The 19,418-nt window shown below is 32.8% G+C and overlaps 3 protein-coding genes across 4 annotated transcripts; 1 reads left to right on the top strand and 2 right to left on the bottom strand.

Annotated features, from left to right (window-relative positions):
- The first annotated feature begins 773 nt into the window (after nucleotides 1-773).
- On the top strand, nucleotides 774-17,707 carry LOC123701370. 2 transcript variants are annotated; one of them, XM_045648810.1, is made up of 4 exons: nucleotides 774-905; nucleotides 16,510-16,573; nucleotides 16,984-17,154; nucleotides 17,477-17,707. In XM_045648810.1, the coding sequence occupies exons 2-4, from the start codon at nucleotides 16,516-16,518 to the stop codon at nucleotides 17,689-17,691; spliced, it is 444 nt and encodes a 147-aa protein (XP_045504766.1). In that variant the 5' UTR covers nucleotides 774-905; nucleotides 16,510-16,515; the 3' UTR covers nucleotides 17,692-17,707. The 2 variants fall into 2 exon arrangements, with proteins under 2 accessions (XP_045504766.1, XP_045504765.1); XM_045648809.1 differs by lacking the exon at nucleotides 774-905 and adding an exon at nucleotides 15,152-15,280.
- Nucleotides 3,666-6,400, bottom strand: LOC123701552 (tektin-B1-like). Its single transcript, XM_045649056.1, has 7 exons — nucleotides 6,222-6,400; nucleotides 5,761-5,968; nucleotides 5,385-5,590; nucleotides 5,153-5,246; nucleotides 4,799-4,927; nucleotides 4,365-4,588; nucleotides 3,666-4,092 (listed from the first exon to the last, which is right to left on the bottom strand). Exons 1-7 carry the CDS (start codon nucleotides 6,398-6,400, stop codon nucleotides 3,849-3,851), a joined length of 1,284 nt encoding a protein of 427 aa, XP_045505012.1. The 3' UTR covers nucleotides 3,666-3,848.
- Nucleotides 6,679-10,182, bottom strand: LOC123701371 (pickpocket protein 28-like). The gene is made up of 8 exons (XM_045648811.1): nucleotides 10,106-10,182; nucleotides 9,858-10,015; nucleotides 9,405-9,630; nucleotides 8,754-9,021; nucleotides 8,541-8,606; nucleotides 7,553-7,736; nucleotides 7,104-7,195; nucleotides 6,679-6,841 (listed from the first exon to the last, which is right to left on the bottom strand). Exons 1-8 carry the CDS (start codon nucleotides 10,178-10,180, stop codon nucleotides 6,717-6,719), a joined length of 1,194 nt encoding a protein of 397 aa, XP_045504767.1. The 5' UTR covers nucleotides 10,181-10,182; the 3' UTR covers nucleotides 6,679-6,716.
- Nucleotides 17,708-19,418: the final 1,711 nt, after the last annotated feature.

The raw sequence follows: 19,418 nt of genomic DNA, 5'->3' as shown, positions 1-19,418 counted from the left end.
ATTTTGTCTCTGAGATTTTGTCAATTTTTTTCTAAATAGCAAGAAGCTCGCAAGAAGATAATTTATGACTAATTACCAGTGTCCACAGAGCAAGTAATATTATGCCAGTGGCAAGTACTAAGGTCAAGTATGAGCCATACTATTTTATTGGAACGAAGTGAAGACGGAAAAAAATAAGACGAAAAGTTGTAACGACACTTTTTGCATAGTTTTGCCACAGTATTACCATAATATTGTAATACTGTGGTTTTGCGGCGGCCGGCGTGTGGCGTGCGCGCGTAGACAGAGCGTGCGCGTGTTTCTCTGTCTGTCTCTTTCTCTCTCTTATAGAAAAAAAACTTCGTGCCATCCGGGTGTCCCTTGATACATTAGTTGACACCTCCCAAGTTTTAAATCTTAATATTTATTTTTAAGCTATTGCATAGCTTCTATTGTGCGAAGCGTTGCTGTTTCAACTACCATTACCTATGGCGTGTCATTATTGACCCTTATTTATTGTACTCTGTTGTAGGATATCCGATATTCTGTTAATATCGCTCTGTGGATTAATTCGGATTGCAAATCGCGGGAAATCCCTAAAACTTGAATTAAGAGACAAGAGTTTTTTCTGTTTTTTTTAACTAGGTACCTATACAATAACACGTAAGTAGGTAGTGATTATATTCTCTTTGTATTACAATAATTTAATTTTTCAAGTAGGTACTGTCATTGTACCTTATCAGTTAACTAATCGAGAACACTGAACATCTCTCATTCTCTCATCTAATGTGTGACTACTGACTACTTAAAATAGGTACCTACTGGGCCATATACATCGAAAACATTGTTATCAAAACTGTGAATTTTTATAAAGTTTTAGATTAACTACACAATGGCGTTTTATGAGGATATCATAGAAACCGAAGGTAACTCTTTAGCATGTTTATTATGCAAAACACCAATAGAAAACAACAATCAAGTAATTCAATTTCACATAGAAGGAGAGAAACACACTAGATTATCTTTGGAAACACTGTTGATTCTTAACAATATTTGTAAAACTATGAAATGTTACCTATGCGCTAGTAATATTACTGATTTGAAAATACATATACAAAGTTCTAGACATAAGGAAGTTGTGAAAAAGATACACGATTTTGTCGAGATGGATGGTGGTTTTATTGAGTTACCATCAAAAATATTACAAACATGGGTCTTACGAGCAGGCAAAACTAACGCACACTGCACAATTTGTGATGAATATGTACTGTATACTTTAAATGATATTTTAACCCATATTAACAATGAAAAACATCGGCGAGCCAAATCCATAGTACTGCAGCCGTTTAATGGGATCCTCTCTGTTGAAGGCAGCACCGATGACCTATGGTGTAAAATCTGTCACAAATACTTTGGAAATTATATTGAAAACATATTTAACCATGTAGACGATCCGGATCATTATAAAGAGTTGGGTAAAATTGTGCGACTCATCGAAGGACAGAATATAACCATTGATAATTATTTGACAAATGCAACAGAAGATAAAGCAACTTGCAATAGCTGTAAAACACAGGTTGCATGCAATGTTGATAATCTGGAGCGACACATAAAAGGTAAACGCCATAAAAATAGTTCCAAACAGACTGTTTCTTGAAATTAAGTATACCTATATTATAGGAAATGTATTATAATGAATACAATAAGATAAGATTTATAACATTTTTTTAAATATAATATAATAGTTTTATGCATTTAAAGTAATTGTATGAATGCTTAATAATTTCAAAATACAAGATATATTAAAATTATATTTGTTTTTAAATCAATAAACAACAAATATCAGCCCTTAAATTTTTCTTATATATCAGGTTAAGCTAAGCTATTTCTATTTATAAACAATTGTTTCCATTACCATGACCTTAGATTACAAAATAAAGTACAGATGGAGCATGACAACCGCCCGTCGCCCTTGTCAAAGAAAATACGAAATCAAAAACAAATACGTCGCTGCACCAGTGCTATAGCGCATATAGTGTCATGCAATACGTCAAAAAGGGTTTGCAATTTAAGTAAAAAAATGCCGTCTTGTGATAATAAAACGCTGTAAAATTTGTTCCCGAAAACAAAAAAAAGATAAAACATCGTTTCACAGGTTTTCTGTAGATAATTTGGCTAATTTATTTCTATAATACGAATAATAATTTTACAGATATGAAGGAATACAAAACTTCAACGTATGTTGCCAGTATTTTGAAAATGAATTTGCCATTTTTATTGGTAAAACGGTAAAATGGTTAAAAGATCTTCAGGGTAATGCTGTTGGATTTTTCGATCGTGAATGTGTTTATTTGTATAGTGCACTAAAGGTTCATGATAATTATTAGATTATTTTAATAAGCATAATACTGTATACGTAGTATATTATTATTAGTCTGTGATAATACATTATTTTGTTACTTTTATAAAGCTTAAAAACGTCATAGTCGTTTTCGCTAGCGATTTAATTTATGTGAACTCCATGATGGATATGATGAAAATAAAATGTCCCGTATTCTCGACTAAAAACTACCGCTATTCGTATTCATATATTATGAAAAATAAAAAATAATATAATATAGTTAATATTGAAACTTTTTTTATGTAATTTATTTAATAAAAAATTGAATACAATTATTTTGTCCATATATAACTTTAGTAGGCAGGTACTTTATGTAATAAAAGAATTTAAATAAAAATTAAAACTTGACTTCTCATTTATGTATATAGCCTACGTCACTACCGCCACTAACATAATAATTCAGATCATTGCAATGAAACCTCACAATTCAAAATCGGTCCAACGGTTTATACTGCAGGTAGTTCAGGATACATCGCCCATTTTTGCAAGTGACTATAACTATCAAGCTGATTTTCCGTTTGTAGCTTTATTTTGATGAGACACCGAATAATTTCGTGTACGAAACTCTCGATTGTGGTAGCTAACAGAGATAACAAGGATAACATTTTTTGATTTGATGGTTCTCAAATATTTATTACGCAATTTGTAGGACAATATGTCTGTTGAATTATATAAACATTAACTAAGTGAAAACAAAAATATTAGCTGTTAGTAATCATTTATGATGACCTCGTTATCGATACACTTTGGAAAGGGGGACTCTTTGAACCAACCATAGATTTTGTAGGACAAATATTTTTTCGAATAATTTAGGTAATTATCTTGAGATTGAACAAAAAAAAAATTCAGTTAGTAATAAAAATTTGAGAACCATCAAATCAAAATTTTTTATCCTTATTATCTCTGTTAGCTACCACAATCGAGACTTTCGTACACGAAATTATTGGGCGTCTCATCAAAATAAAGCTACAAACGGAAAATTAGCTTGATAGTAGTCACTTGCAAAAATGGGCGATGTATCCTGAACTAAGGGCGTGTCAAAGAGATTATACATACATCCATAAACTCGAAAAACATAACCCTCTTTTTTCCGTAGTCGGGGAAAAATTTGGGAAATTTTTCAATATCTGGCAACATTACACGCACACAGAAGCACCGTGTACGTACGGTGCAGCGGCGAAATGACAGCACACATAGCTTTATTGAAAATGACGATAAATTATTCGGTTTAGTTCGGCAACGCTCCATCTGTCTTTTATTTTGTAATCTAAGACCATGACTATTAATTTTTGCTACTTTGATCATTAGATGTTGACCATTGTTAGTGCATTATGAATACATAAATGCAATATTTTATTATCTTTATTCCCTTATCATATTTTATTTTATATCAAATTGATTAAGCTGTTTGGCGCCAATGATATAACCAAATATAAAATGCACATTCGGCTTTATAAATCAGTAGTGATTAGAAATCAAATGGATAGTCATCTTCATTTTCCTCCTGGATGACAGTCAACTGATCTGAAGGTTGTGGGGATCTATCTCTAGAATGAGACTGGGCAGAAGACAAAGTACTTCCAGAAGATACAATTGGGACCTCCCCTGTTCTGGACCTTATTCTACTCTCGTCTAGAAGAAGAACTTGAGACAAATCTTCTGCTGTGCAATCAATTTTCGTAATGGCATTCGCTACCGCATCTTGAAGGGACCTGTGGTAATATGTATTATGATATTTGTATATGCACAACTAAATGATGTAGGTAGTTTTTGTTTCTACATTTAACTTCTCGTTCGTATGAATGTAAATTATTGTGAATTTTCGCCATCAAGATACTCAATGTGCGCACGAATAACGTATTACTCGACTAGGATAATAAGGATACTCGATATATGAAAAGCGACTCGGTATGAATGTGTAGGTAGTTGCAGTTGGATTGACATTTTAATTTTTTTTTATATATTGCTTTATTTTAGTACTAACGCAATTCGTTCTATATTCTTCCTTAGTTCTTTAGCAAGCAGTCTTGTCTGTATCAATTCATATTTCGATTTCCGATCAGCATCGTCTTTGATGAGCTCTCGACCGGGTTTTCTGGCTCGTTCAATGATTCTGGCCTCAACTATGCGTTCTTGATCCATGATTTGCAGTAAATTATATTCTGATTGTGATTGTTCTTCTTCGAGAGACTTGAGATCACGTATCGCCTGTCAATTGAAAACTCAATTAAAAAAGCCTGGAAAAATGTGCTTTTAGTTCTTTACATTTTGGAGTTATTTGGGAGTCACAATCAGAACTTTCAGGGCATATCTTTATTAAGTTTGGTAGTAGTAGATAAAGTCTGTCAATTGTTAGTGTGTAGTCGTATTTCGCCGTACTCAAGACCTTCCACAACACATACAAGTAATTCGAATTACCTCCTGTTTTTGCCACTTCAAATCTTCCAATTTCAAAGAGTTGGTGTGATAGCGTCTTCTGAGGATTGTATCGACTCGGGTTGCCATGGCCTGTGCTGCGATAGATAATTGCACTCTTGCGCCTCGAACCTATAAATATTACAAGTAAAATGTATTGAAAATGCTTGTGTTATTAACACTGATAATTCACCCTTCTCTTAAAGTAGTGTTGTCGAAACCACGTCGTGGGGGTACAATAGGAAATCACCTTCGCGCCATTTAGATTATTATTAGCAAAGTCAGGTCAGTAACACAACGCGAGCAAAAATGCTTAACTTAATTCTAGATTAAGTAAAAAATGATATTGTTACAAACCTGGAGACGAGTAACTATAGTGTATCTTAGTGCCCGTAGTCCTGCCCTTTTTAGTAAAGCACATCGTTTTTCCCACTTTTTCATTGATAAGCCTCTGTAATAAAAATCTGGTAACTACGTTGGTGCAAAAAAAAAAAAACAATATACCTACCTACGTTTTGGCAATTACGCCCTAGCAAACTAAAATGGTTTCATTTTTCTTTTCATTATTAATAAATAATAAAGTACCAACTTCTTCTTTCTCCCCTTCCAATTTTCTACCTTAGCATTTCTATAATCTTTGTCTACACATGTTTCATCCACACTTATGGCCTGGTCCTTATTGAGAATATCACATTCTATTCTCTTTTTAGTTTTTTCTAGAAGTAAAATTTGCTTTGTCAGCTCTGGGACCAATTTCTCAAATTTCTTTTTCTCTTCACGAAGAAAATTGTATTCCTAAGAAAATACCGCTCATTATATGAAATATTTTAACAAATAGTCGTATCAAAGCTACTTTTCTATGTTCACACACAGCTCAGAATTTTTACCAGTTACATTTTTATTAGAAAAGACAAGGAATTTTATTAGATAAGTTAACCGTCGTTAATTAATGAGTAGGCAATTACTTGTATTATAGCGTCCTCTACAGCATCACGCAATGGGCTCATGGCTCCTGGTCGTGTGCCTTGTGTAGAATGTTCTCGAATCTCGTCCTCGATCCTTTGAACTACAACTTTCAGAGCATTGTCTTCATACTTCAACGAAACTATAGCTTCTTCTAGACGTTTAGATAGATCGTCTAACACCCAACGCCAAGAAGTTACGTCTGATATTCTATTAATAGACTTTAAGTTAGTTTTATCTGAATGAACTTATGTAGTTTTAACTTGTCTTAGTTCTGATTAGATCACTTCATATCTAAGGTCAAAGATATAAAACATTTTTTATGTATCAGCTATTAGTTACACATAATATGACTATATTATGTGGATATGTATTAATATTGTTATTAACTAGACTATTGAAGCTCACATGAAGCATTCTGTATTTCTAGGTTTTGTTGTTAAAGTTAGGGTTAGCTTTATACCTTTCTTGTAAGCTCTTTTTAAAATTATATTCGTGTGATTCTCTTGCAAAGTTACTGAGCATAACCAACTCTTGAGAACCATTTATTTGTTCTACTACTTCTGCGTTCAACCTATCATTTATATTTCTAATTTTATCCAAACCATTTGAATGGCCTAAGCACGCGTCTTCACAAAACATTTTATAAATGAATGATTAATTATAAACAATACGTTCAAAATAAAAATTTAATGATCTGAGAGACATGAGCTATCAAATTTAACATAGATACTCATAAGATACAATCCATAAATAAACATTAAGGAAAAAAAGGAGTTATGTTTAAAATGTAACAATTTGAATAGGTAAAAAAGGGCCTATCAATAAAAATGCTCATTCTTTATAGTTTCTTCACAATAAATTTCCATTATAGTTTATTCACAATAAATGTTTATTTGATTATACATTAATAACATAAGTAGAGTTTAATTATATACATATAGGTCGTAAATATATATTAACGAATCCAGAAAGTATTTTTCACTGCCATATAAATGGGTTTTAACATGACAAAATAAACAATTTCAGCTAGACTGATGATGCTGAAGCCCAAGAAGAGGCTGAATAGTCCTCCTATTGCACCTAAAAATAAAATTAGTATTAAACCTTGAAAACTGCCATGTTGGGTAAGTAAGTAAGTAGGATAAGTAAAGCAGGTGAAATATAGATTCAAACTGCGCAAAATAAATTCAATTTTGAAAATTGTTCTTTTAACTAAGATGTATTTTAAACATCCACATTCGCGATTAGTTAGTAACAAAACCCGTTATTTTTTTTACTTATACCCTTCTAGACTTAATAAATTCATACGGTACGATTTTAAATGGCTGAAAAGGAATACCACCTGCAAAGTAGTAGTCGTCGTACTGAGCGTGTCGGTGCTGACCCAGAAACATGTCGTTATAGAAATGTACGTTAACTCGTGTTCTTTCACCTCTGTAACACATATAAGCTGTACCGTATTAGAATAGCCATATATTTATAATAATGTAGTATCCTGCAAGTTTAACTATAACTCCACAATGTCATATATTGTGGATTCGTAATTTGTTTGCTTAAAATTTAAAGAACCAGTTGGAACCTGCGACATCACTCGAGTGGTATCCGGGTAAAAAGTAACCTTATTGCTAATCCAGACCAGTCTATCTTTGTTCCAAATTTCATACCAATCAGAATTTGTTTTTGCGTGAAAGAGTAATAAACATAAAGATAAATGTATACTTAGTACCATATCGTTTATAATATGAGAAAGAAAAGAATTATTACAACATAGATAAAATTATATAACAATACTTTTTAGGTTCACTCCAGTGAGGGGTTGTCCTCTTCGGTTCTTCCCCTAAATCAGAGTAATACACTTGGCTAGAGTAAAGCACATCGTTGCAGGAAGGGTAGCAAGATGAGGAGTATTCGTGATGTTCCCTCTGCTCATCGCTGTCCTTGTAGTAGGCGTAGATCAGACGCTGTTCCACTAAGGCTAAAAGAATAGACGTTAGTTTTACTCTTATTGACATCTAATACCCCAGCCACACGACTCGACGAGTGGTATGGGATGTGACGAGGAAAGTAGGCAGGGACGTAGTGTGGCCACGTTACTCGTCATGCCCACAGTCATGCCACTCGTCGTGCTCATCGTCCTGCTCACTGCTCCCTATTTTGTCGGCTTTTGCGCGCGAGTCAAAGGACCGGCAATACGAGTGCGAACTGAAGAGCGTCGCGATTAATCGCGCGAGTAGAGCAGTGTCCACACACTGTCCAGGCAGCAATATCGAGGCGAATAACGGCAGCGCGATGAGCAGGACGATGAGCATAGTGTGGCGGGGGTATAATAAGTAGGTAGGTAAAAGCCATTAAAATGCTTATTAAAATTATTGTTATCGTTTATGATAATCATCTCGTATCCATAACTGTTTCAAAATTGAACATCAGCTTTGAAATTATTACCTACCATTATAATATCAAGCATTACAGTTCAAGAATCCGTATAAATCAAACTAACTATAACTAGTATGATCTATGAATTGTAAGTTATACTTAGTTCAAAAGCTTCACAACTAAGTATTTGATTCCGAGAAGCTCTAAAGTCTTACTAATATTAAGTATAAAGCTGGAGAGCATGTTTGTTCGTTTGTATGGTTAAACGCGATTAGCTCAGAAACTACTGATTAGTAAAAAAATAGTTATTGTAGGTATACTCATATTACATCATAAAAAACAGTGCATATGATTGTTTTTTTTCGAATATTTGAATCCAATGAGTGAAAAGAACGATCGATTTTACCTTTTACTTCTTTGATGCAAATGAAATCTTGAACTGTTGAACAGATCGGTTCCAAAATAGATTTTCCTGCAACATTATAATACTGTACAAGCCAGATAAATGAGTTTAGTAATTTAAATAATTAGTCTTCGTTTATATAAGAGTTACTCCTTTTCTATATTTTTATGTTATATGAAAACATTTTTTTTATTTATGAAATAAGTATTAACTTACTTGGCCAATTAAACATAACGCATTTACATCTCTTCATTGTTTCGCGCATCAACAAATCCTGCTGACAATTGCTATCTGTATAAAATTCAAAGTATTCCAATTTCCTCTCGTTTTGAAAGAAACATTGTCTTAAATCAGGAGACAGAGCTCGAAGGGATGTATCCGTTTTGTATGTTGTTGGAGTCACTTCTATGGTCGTCATTTTGTCCATGGGCAGACGTAGAATCGTGGTACTGTATACGTGGTCTGTTGGTGATCTGATTAAGACCTGTAAATCAAAGTTTTTCAAATCTCGTCACAGTTGCTGTTAATAGAACTTCTTACGTAACAACCTTTCCTCAAATTCTTCTCTTCCTAACTTCTTTTACTTTAATATGATATTTACCTACTTCAATTAATTTAATACTCTGTATCTTTGACGATATAGGTACCTATAGGTAAAATGTAAAAATTTGATAAGGCAATTTTATTTTTTAAGCTATTGCATAGCTTCTTTCGCAGGCCTTGAGCGCGGGGACCGAATCTAGAAATTCCGTAACGAAAAAACCTCACGCTCCCCACTCCGACGGGCGGAGGTGTGGCTTGAAGGCATGCTATGCAATAACTTTACCGCGGCAGTCCCCGAGTGCCACACGTTTTTTTTTTACTTACGTTAAATCCTCTGTAATGTCCATCACAAATGTACTGGTGTTCACTTATATTTAGGTACAGTTCAATATCGACTCCATTTGCTTCGCCTGACGCCATCACCCTATAGGGAACTATGTCAGCTGCAGGTGGGAATATAGTGGGATAGCCGATGTCTAGACCCCACTCTAGAGGAGTAGCTGATACGTTTTCGTTAAAAGTTTGCTGCCATTTTAATGTGCTGTTTGTCCTGAAAATTTGTTTTGGGATTTTTTATAGCAGTAAGTATAATTCGATATGTGTAATTTGAACGATCACACGGCACACCTACCTTACTACTAACACGTAAGTAGGAATTCATAATAGTTTACCTTGCGGTTGTCTTTTGTCTGTTTGCTACAGTATGAAGAAGTTTGTATCTACGTTATTTAAGTAGCTTTAATCAGGTCATAATTTTACAAGAATCAAGTAACTTACATTCCGCCTAAAGGAAGATCGTTGAAAGTATAGCACAGACCGTATTCTGTAAAAACAGGTTTGAAGAATTTTTCACAGCAATCTGATGAATGCCACTCTGTATTGTTTTCTGGGCGCCAATGGCAGAATTTTACAATTTCTTCACATTTTGGAGAGCCCTAAATGGAGTATTAATATTTAATTAAAAGAAGCAAAAAGATGGAACAGAAAATATTTGCTTTTTATTAAATCAATAATACATTACTAACCTGCACAATAAATTCCTGAAGCTTTATGTTCTGGTCCGTTGTTAATCTTTGATTTTTAGAACGATTAGATACCATGTGTGGGCACACTAATGAAGCGAAAGACTTCTCTAATCTGAAAACATTAATAAGAATGATTTGGCTTTAATTTATAATTATTGCAAATATACAGGTTGTCCAAAAGCGTATGCAAACTTTAATTCCATTTGAGCTTAGCACACAGAGTATGGGACACCTGTATAATTATAGTTGAGATAGTTCTTGAGATAATAATTCATTCAAGGGAAAAATCTTACTCGTTCAATTCCGATACATTCTTATAGGATAGCTTCAAGTGAATATGGGGACACAAAACCACAGTTGGAAAGGGTATTGCCCATATTGGTGTTGGTAGAGAGTCGATGACATTAACAAACGGTGTAGAGGTCCACTTGCTGACCAATTGGATGATATTCATGGCACAGATGATGATGCTGATCACGACTATGATGATCCAGACTACGCGCTCCTTGTGGCTGAAGGACGGTTCGAAAATATATCTGAAAGTAAAAATTTTAAATATAAGATAATTATGTTAGTCAGTCTGTATGGAAATTATGACAAGACAGACTGGCAAATCTAACAAGAGAGATAGGTTAATTTTAAGTTCAGTGTAAGTTTATTCTCATTATATGGTAGTAGTTTAAATAGTTTTCCATTTATTTATAGAACGACTCATTCATCCCACACTAATTATAGTTCACCATAATATGCTTATTACTCGAGACAAAACTTACTACAATCCCATTAAAACAGTTCAAAACTAATAACAAATTTAAATAGTCGAACTACCAAATCGCCCACATTTAATCGAATGATAAAATCTTCGGAGCGTAAGTTCATTACGCGTCGATTCCTCCTAATCAATTTAACTCACTTGACTCCATGCAAAGAGCCTTCATAAAGGAATTGTTTGAGGCCCTTTATCACTTCCCTAAACCACAGTTTTGCGAACAATCTCAAACTCTTTGGTTCGTCCTTTTTAATGGTCACTTGGGGGCTGATATATTTGAAGTCCTTTAAATAGAAATCTCTTATGTATTGCATGTCTATTATTTCGTCTGTCGGTATCTTTTTGATGTTCACTTTGTTTTTGTTACGGATCTTTTTCATTGTGATTAGAATATAGTGCAGCCGTGTTCGCTTTGGAGTTAGAAGTGATGTTACTTGAATGTAAATGCATTTCATTAACTGTAGCAATTACTGTAAAAGGTTCAATATAATGTTGTGTTCTATGTCTATTTTTAAGTACCTATGTGTATTTAGACTTTAGAAGTGGTAACTATCTATTTCTTGTTTTAAGTAATTTGTTATCATCACCTTCTAATTCCGTAAAAATGTAGTTTGCAATGCAAGACATAACGATACGATAGTTCTAAAAAAATATCGACTTTTTTAAGATTTCGCACTCAAACCTAAAAAAATATAATTTATCTGCTTCTTGAAAAGAATCATATACCAATCTATTGTCTCTTACTTTCATATGAAAACAATTTATTTTTGAGTGAAAAAGTTTGCCAATAGATGGTTCTTCGAAATATATTCTACACACCTGAATTTCAATATGAAACTAGTAATAAACAACTTCCGTTACTTTCAAAATGCCGTCGGCTGTTTAGTTTTGCACATTGGATTTTTTTGTAGTTATTATGGAAACAAAATAATGTGATCTAAAATATTAAAAGTAGGGTAAACGCAGGTATTAACGACCCCTCTAAGGCAATTTCAAAATCAACCATCTTTTTTAAGTATACTGGTTCTTCTAAAGATTTATAATTTCATGTTATATGCTAGTGTTATGTATAAAAAATGTATTTATTGAAGCAAATACATTCTAATAAAGGATTATCTTGTAAAAAATAATTTACAATGTGACTTAGTCGATTGTTGCTATTACCGACCCATAAAAACGGCTGTGAAGCTATTAACGATTTTTATGCAGCTATTCCCGATCGTATGTGAGAGGAAGCCTTTTTCCAGCAATGGAATGTATAGAAGCTAGTGATGATGATGATTACCGATCTTAATAAAATGAAATAAAAATGCAAATATATTCGTATTTTTTTATTGTAGTTATTTTTAATAAAACAAATGAGTACTTTTTAGTAATGAACTAAATAATTACAAACTTTTAAATTAATCAACATAATACTATTAATATATGTACATATATTAAATTAAGGATTTCAAACTCTAGGATATTTCGTTATGCTATTTGATTGATTGCTTCGGCGAGTTGTGTTTTACTGAATACTTTTCGCCGCTTTCGTTGCTCCATATTTCTGGAAAAAATATACCTAATTATATGTTTTATGTTAATTGAACCTAAAAAAAATATAATTTTTAATAGGCACCTATTATGTCATAAAAGTAATAAAAATATATTTGCACGCTCAATTACGAGCGGAATGTTTAAGGATCAATATTATCTGTATATACAAACATCTTTATTCTACATTCTGCAAATAAAGCAATTTGAATTTGAATTTGTAGATGAGAAACTAAACAATCTATATTCGATCGGTAATAGCTTCCTATAGTTGCTATTGCCGACCCACATGGGTCGGTATTAAAGTATGTAAGTATAAACCTAAATTGTATTACCGACCCATAAAAAAATGGTTATTTTAATTCATTTGACCATCAGACTATAAAATAGATTATAATTGATTAATGTCATACAAAATATGAACAAATGCATATTGTTTAAACAAAAAAAAAACAATGATTTACTACTGTAACTATTCGATAGGGATCCTCGAAAATATCATAACTTTGTATAAATTGACAACGCTAAAAGACACAACACTAGACAAAAAAGTTTAGTCGCTAATAGATTTTTATGAAGACTCATAGCTTAGATTTAAACTGGTCCATAAGACCACTTGTGTTAGTGTGATATAATAACATAAAAGAAAATAAAACAAAAAGTTACGTTGCTGCCATTGCCGACTTACGGGTCGTTGATACCTGCCACGACTTAAACTGGTGAAGCTAACACCGTCCCATTTTAATTTTAAGTTTTATCGTTTCAAATTACTTTTTATTAATAAAATGTTGTAAGAAATGAAAAGTTGACACTTAAATGCATTGACATTTAGTAATATAAATTAAAGTATAGATGTCATTTGTTTGTAAATGTCTTAAAAAGATACTCACAGTACTTACCCGAAGGAACAACGGAACAGTACGACACGTCCTGCTTCCACGCTACCCCGCAGCAACTTACGCATTTTAACTCTTTTTTGCTCAGTTACTCACTCTAACGTTAAAGTATACGATGCTCAATTAATACATTCGTGTATAACTTTGCCTACCTATAGCTAGAATAGTTCTGGAAACGTTTAAATTTCGAATTACTTTTATAGGTCGGTAATACCTTCAGATTTTCGATGGGTCGTTGATAGCTGCGTTTACCTTATTATTTTATCTCAATTTCCGGAAGTGCGTATTTAGAATAGAGATAAGAATGAATATGCAGATGTTTTAATTTACTTCATTGATATTTTTATAATAGATGGAAGGCTACATGCTTGTTTAGAATTTAGATTATTATGATATACCGCGATGTCTACATTATAGTATGTAAGTAATGACTAGCTAGTAATGCCGGGTTGGACCTGGAAAGAATATAAAATAAAACCAACGTAAGCCACTACGGGTTATCACCATATATAGCGATATACGTGTGTCTACAAGTTGAATTATATTTAACATCCACTTTCAGTAAAATAATAAAAAAAAAGTTTGGATAACGATGCATATGTATATTTATTTGATATTATGAAAAGCAGTTACTGTATTTCAATTATAAAGGGTTTCAAATTCAATAGAGTTAAATGATGATTCTCTAAGAAACATCGGATGTGAGGCATAATAGTTTGGAAGCCTTACAAAGTAGCGTCATGTTTCAACTTACAAGAATGAAGTTATATGCGCTAGAGTAAAATAACCCCTAGTTGTGAGCCTTGTAGAACGATCTAATGGGCAAGATACTTTTTATTTCATATAAGGAGCAGATTTTATGGCTACTAGCCTACCTAAAATTAGGTAGGTACAGATATTTTTAACATTAAATACTGTAAAATAAATATTTATTTGAAAAAAATTGAACAAGAGAGTTCTTACTCTACTTAAGAAGAAAAACTACCTTTATCAATTTTATTACTAAACTTAGTAAAAATGAATTTGCTTATAATCTACTTACATAGTAAAATAATATTAACCTCATTAAAAGCCTATCACAATAGACTAAATTATTGTTTACATTATTAACGTAATAATTATATAAAGTTTCAATATCAATGAATATTTTACAAACGGGACATGGGTCAATGCGATAGCGAGTTAGGGATAAAAGAGACTTGATACTATTTATCTACGAATAAATTTACATGAAAGTATCTATATATGGTAGGTAATTTTATAAAAAAGCGATACCAATTTAACTTGATAATCGATTTTCTTTAAGGACAAACTAGGAACTTGTAGTAGGCCCATATTAATAAAACTATCGAATGTCTACAACAGAAACGGAAATAAGCATATAACAACAAAGATATTTACTTCTTAACAGAAATAATGTGGAAACAAACATTGGAGAATTTAAAATTACAGCTGGATTCTTACTAGAATGTACATATAACACATATAATGTATTTTGTAAAATTAAATTGAGAAACTGACATGATTAAAAAGAGCAACTATGGAGTTTCTTGCCGATTCTTCTCCGTAGATACTGCTTTCCGAATCGGTGGTAAATGTTAAAATATGTAATGACGTTTCAAAAGTGCTTCTAAAAGAAGTCTAATTGAATAAATAAATGTTTGAGTTTGAGTTTGAGTTTGAATGGCTTCGATCGTAAACAACTTGTATACCTACAAACGACACTACAGCTAGATTTTTTTAGATGCGTATAAATATTGTAATGAAGTTTTTTTTTTAATTCAAGTATCAACATTATAACGTCACACTATACTACTCTAACTTATAGAAAAGATATCTTGAATGGTCATAAACTCAGTAACATAAAATATTCCCTGTGCGGTAGTCAACTTGTAAAATGAACACAAGTGCGGTTTATTTATTTATATCGATTGCGAAGTTAATTGTGTTTAGAATAGTGAATAATTAATTCAGGTAATTATGTAAACAATTCAATAAATAACATTTTATTATTCATAATATAAATGATATGCGAGTGTTTCTTGTATTCAAGTAGGTGATTACCTATTTAGGAATGTGTTTTTTTATGTTGTTGATGATAAAAACATTAGAAGTGTAGTGATGAGTTATTTTGTTGCTATGTATGAACTAAATAATTAATTGGTTGTGATATGATTCGAATGTGTTTAAAAAAATGGTGGTATGAGTAAGCTGTGAAATTTTGGTAACGATGTGCTTGAAAGTTTGGTGTCGTAGAAAAAGTGTGAAAAAGAGTAGATATAGTAACATTATTGATCCGATCAGTGAAGGAGTTAAAAATGAATGTAGATAAGTGCAAGTGTTGCCTCAAGTGAATTCTAAAGACATCAAAGAAAAAACATCTAGAATCATTCTAAAGCATGTTTCCCATATTGTTCTTAAATCTATATAACTAGGTATTTGAACAATATGTTTTGCTAACTTATATACGTGCATATATAAATATTATGATTGTAAGAAACCAAAGAAACGCTTCACTACTTTCTGGCATCTTTCTGGTAACTTTTTCATACCTACATTATTTGTCATTTTAACTGACAGATAATTTACAGGAAGCCGTGAATCCGGGCATAATTTCAAAAATGTACCTACATGATAACGAATTGTTTCTCAATTTATTATGGTATACCATAAAGTATAAGTATATCCATTGTGTCAATAGATTATAATATTAATGGAACCTTCCGTAGGCACAGAGAATTCTATAAAAACCAAACTATACCCTATAGGTACCTAATCATTGATCCGATTTAAATAAAGTTTGGAATTGAGAAAGATCTAATTTTAGGAAAGACTTCTTATATTCAGAAAAAAATTATGTGCGTAAAATAGGCATCACGAGATAATCTGAAGAGCAAAGTCATGCTAATCCACAATAACATTATAAAAAGGGTGTTTTTTTTAGATAAAACTTGGTATGAATACCTATACTTGAACACCCAGAATCAAACATAGGCTACTTTTTTAAAAAACTAAAGAGTAAAGGGAAGAAATAGGAAATAGTTTTGCCCTTGGTTTTATCCGGGGGTAATTCGGACTAAAGATAAAACACCGTGCTCTGTTTGCCTAGTTTCTGACTTCCAACTAGATGGTTTAAACTGTAAAGTGATTTATATGATTTAATAGTAAAGCTATTTCATTTATTTATTATTAACTATTTTCAGATTGAGATGTCGTTGATAAAGGAATCATTCTGTGCGTTGGTGTTCCTCTCTTTAGTATATGAGTGTGAGTATCAGTGTTTCTCCCCTTATCTAATTTACTTGAACTATGGCTTCAGTGATAATGCTCTATCTAATGCTAGACCACGAAACTATTACACAATGTTATGTATGGTCATGTTAAGGATTATATAAAAATACTATTATTTATTGTAGTTTTTGTTTAGGTTTTACCAAAGGGACGATAAAATTTTTTATATAGGTAGCATTACGCCCTAAAACGTGTTTTCTTACGACTGGCTGTTTAATCAAGTGTTACATTTTTTCTTGTATTTACAAAATGCATCTATTATGTTTATTCGTAGCAGTGTTTTGATCCAGGATTATTATGAAATCATCATATTTAATTTCTTCCTCTTACAAATATTAGACCTTTAAATTCATAACTTATTTTAAATTTACTAATGTATATTTCAGCCACAAGCATACGTTGTTACGACTGCAATAGCGCAAACAATTCCGCCTGTCTCGACGTTAAGAAGTACGAGAGCGGGGAACATCCCTACATCGTGCCAATCATCGACTGCGAGATGTCCATCCCTAATTCCAACCAGATGCAGTTCTTCTGCAGGAAAATTGTGCAAACCAGTAAGTTTGTTTTATATTTTCGCCCGCTACTTCGCCCGCGTAGTTAAATGAAAACCTGCATAGTTCTCGTGGGATTTTAGGGATAAAATCTATGTCTGTGACAAATTTAATGAAAACGATTTAGCAGTTTTTAAGTGGAGGAGTAACAATCCTTCCTTTTATTTCCACGGACTCCTTATTCCTATCTCCTCAAAATAATCCCTATTCTGAGAAATTTCCATACAGTTTTTGCCCATCGTTTCTATTAAATCATCATGTTTTCGAGGTTTACATCCATTCCTTTTCCATCAACCCATATTTTAAAAATTTGACTTATTTTCAGTCTTCCATTCCCACCGTGACTCCGAAGTCCGTGTGACCCGTAGCTGCGGCTGGAGGCTTCACGAGAAGGACTGCTATAAGGACGACAATAGCGACCATCTTGGAACCGTCTGCCAATGCTTCCATGACATGTGCAATAGTAGCGAAGCTGTTGATCCTACTGGCATATCTGTTCTGTTCTTGTGCCTTTCTGCCATTTTGTATTTCTGGCGCTAATAAATAGTTTTTAATATGTGGTGGTTTAACTATAAACTAGGGTTATATTAACGTTTTATTTGGTTACAGATAATGGAACGAATGCACTGTGACAGTCATTATTTAAAAACATTGACATACATACTACATAGTCAGAAGACGGTTAGTTTTAAAAATACATATTTTATGCATATACGCAACGCATATAATTTTAATGAAACTTATAAATACATAATCCAGGATAAAGTTCCATAACTGAAATAATAAAGAGAACACGTTCGTTTATATTTCCACTCAAATGACACTAACCATATGTTACCTACATAAACTGCATGTTTTAAACTTCCACAATTTTAAAATGAAACATCAATTCGAGAAAATTCTATAAATAAAGGTGTGTCAACACAGCGCCGTGTGAACGAACCACCGTTAGGGCTTTTCCCCACCGCACTGTTGACCGGGATATACCTACCAGTGTTTGTTTTTTATGCAATCTGGATCAGTGGTGTTAAGAGATTTAGTTTACCATCCGAGTGCTATGTTTGATATATCTTACAATCCGTTTTATGAATTGTTTGTGTGTTGTGTCACGTGTTTTGGATTTTGAAATTGTTGTTAATTTTAGTGTAAATGAGAATTTATGATTGGTCGTTAAATCGAAATGAGATATCAAAGTTTATTTGTTTTATTATATTATTTTCTTTTTCAATTACATGGGCGTAGCTAGCCATGGGCTCAAGGTGGGGCAACAATAAAAAATAATATGTAACTAGCAACTGTATGTACCAAGTATGTACCCAAAGTTATATCCAGGTCTTCAAATGCCGGCGGCTGTACCGCCGGCATTTGCTAAGGCATTCGCGAAGGCATTCGCGAAGGCACTCGCGAAGGCATTTGCGAAGGCATTTGTGAAGGCATTCGCGATGGCATTCGCGAAGGCATTCGCGAAGGCATTTGCGATGGCGAGTAAAGTAAAAAGTATCAGTGAGTTGTAGAACGTGTAAAACAACAAAAGTGAAATTGGATAAGTTAGTGGGGTAACTAATTGGGGTACTATACTCATTTTTCTTACAGTTCATGTATAATAAGGGAACCTCAGCTATTTTCTTTTTTCGTGTGTAATTCGTTATTCGAATTATTCTTATTAAAACACCTTATTGTTCACCTAACACACCACGAAATAGATCCAAAAATCTTCAGCCGTTTGGTCGCTGGGCGTATGACACTTGTTAGGTGTTACTTGTTAGTCAGTCAAAAGAGTTAGTAGGTACTTAAATTTTTAGATTTGGTTAGGTATCTACCTACCTTCCAGGTTAAAGCTAGAGTGGGGCAAGCGCCCTACCCTGCCCCACCTACGCCCATGTTCAATTAGTATTCATTGCGTTGCGTTGAGGAGAGTTAGAGGCGATTAACAGGCGAGCAAGAGGCGCCAAAATATATATTGAACAAGAAAACTTGCGTATGCTAATAAAAAAAAATTATGACAATGACGGTTAAAAAAAATGCTTCCTATTATTTGTTTAAAGTAAACAAAAAATTAAACGAATACCAAATACTTTGGTCAAAAAGTGCTATTAGAACATTCTATGGGTCGGCTCGGCAATATATTGTTTTTTTTTTTCGTTGCAAAAAAACATGATATTTCTTAGTAACAGTTCCTCTATTTTTATAGACATTTAATTCTTAGTACATTGCGTTGCTATAATAATATTTCATTACAAAATTAGCGGAAATAAGGTTAAAGGTTA

This window comes from Colias croceus, chromosome 21 (genome assembly GCF_905220415.1).
Source record: "Colias croceus chromosome 21, ilColCroc2.1".
NCBI lineage: Eukaryota > Metazoa > Arthropoda > Insecta > Lepidoptera > Pieridae > Colias > Colias croceus.
Note: the sequence above shows the minus strand (reverse complement) of the source record. Positions and strands in the feature narration are given on the sequence as shown.

What these genes read in the sequence shown, in the direction of transcription:
- LOC123701371 (XM_045648811.1), bottom strand. Translation starts at nt 10,180, where the DNA reads ATGGTATCTAATCGTTCTAAAAATCAAAGATTAACAACGGACCAGAAC. An exon ending in GACATTACAGAGGATTTAAC is followed by an intron (nt 9,022 to 9,404) that starts GTAAGTAAAAAA and finishes TTTGATTTACAG; the next exon opens with GTCTTAATCAGATCACCAAC. An exon ending in TTGCATCAAAGAAGTAAAAG is followed by an intron (nt 7,737 to 8,540) that starts GTAAAATCGATC and finishes CTATTCTTTTAG; the next exon opens with CCTTAGTGGAACAGCGTCTG.
- LOC123701370 (XM_045648810.1), top strand. Translation starts at nt 16,516, where the DNA reads ATGTCGTTGATAAAGGAATCATTCTGTGCGTTGGTGTTCCTCTCTTTA. An exon ending in CCTCTCTTTAGTATATGAGT is followed by an intron (nt 16,574 to 16,983) that starts GTGAGTATCAGT and finishes TGTATATTTCAG; the next exon opens with CCACAAGCATACGTTGTTAC. An exon ending in CAGGAAAATTGTGCAAACCA is followed by an intron (nt 17,155 to 17,476) that starts GTAAGTTTGTTT and finishes ACTTATTTTCAG; the next exon opens with TCTTCCATTCCCACCGTGAC.
- LOC123701552 (XM_045649056.1), bottom strand. Translation starts at nt 6,400, where the DNA reads ATGTTTTGTGAAGACGCGTGCTTAGGCCATTCAAATGGTTTGGATAAA. An exon ending in TGGAAGGGGAGAAAGAAGAA is followed by an intron (nt 5,247 to 5,384) that starts GTTGGTACTTTA and finishes TTTTTATTACAG; the next exon opens with AGGCTTATCAATGAAAAAGT. An exon ending in TGAAGTGGCAAAAACAGGAG is followed by an intron (nt 4,589 to 4,798) that starts GTAATTCGAATT and finishes TTCAATTGACAG; the next exon opens with GCGATACGTGATCTCAAGTC.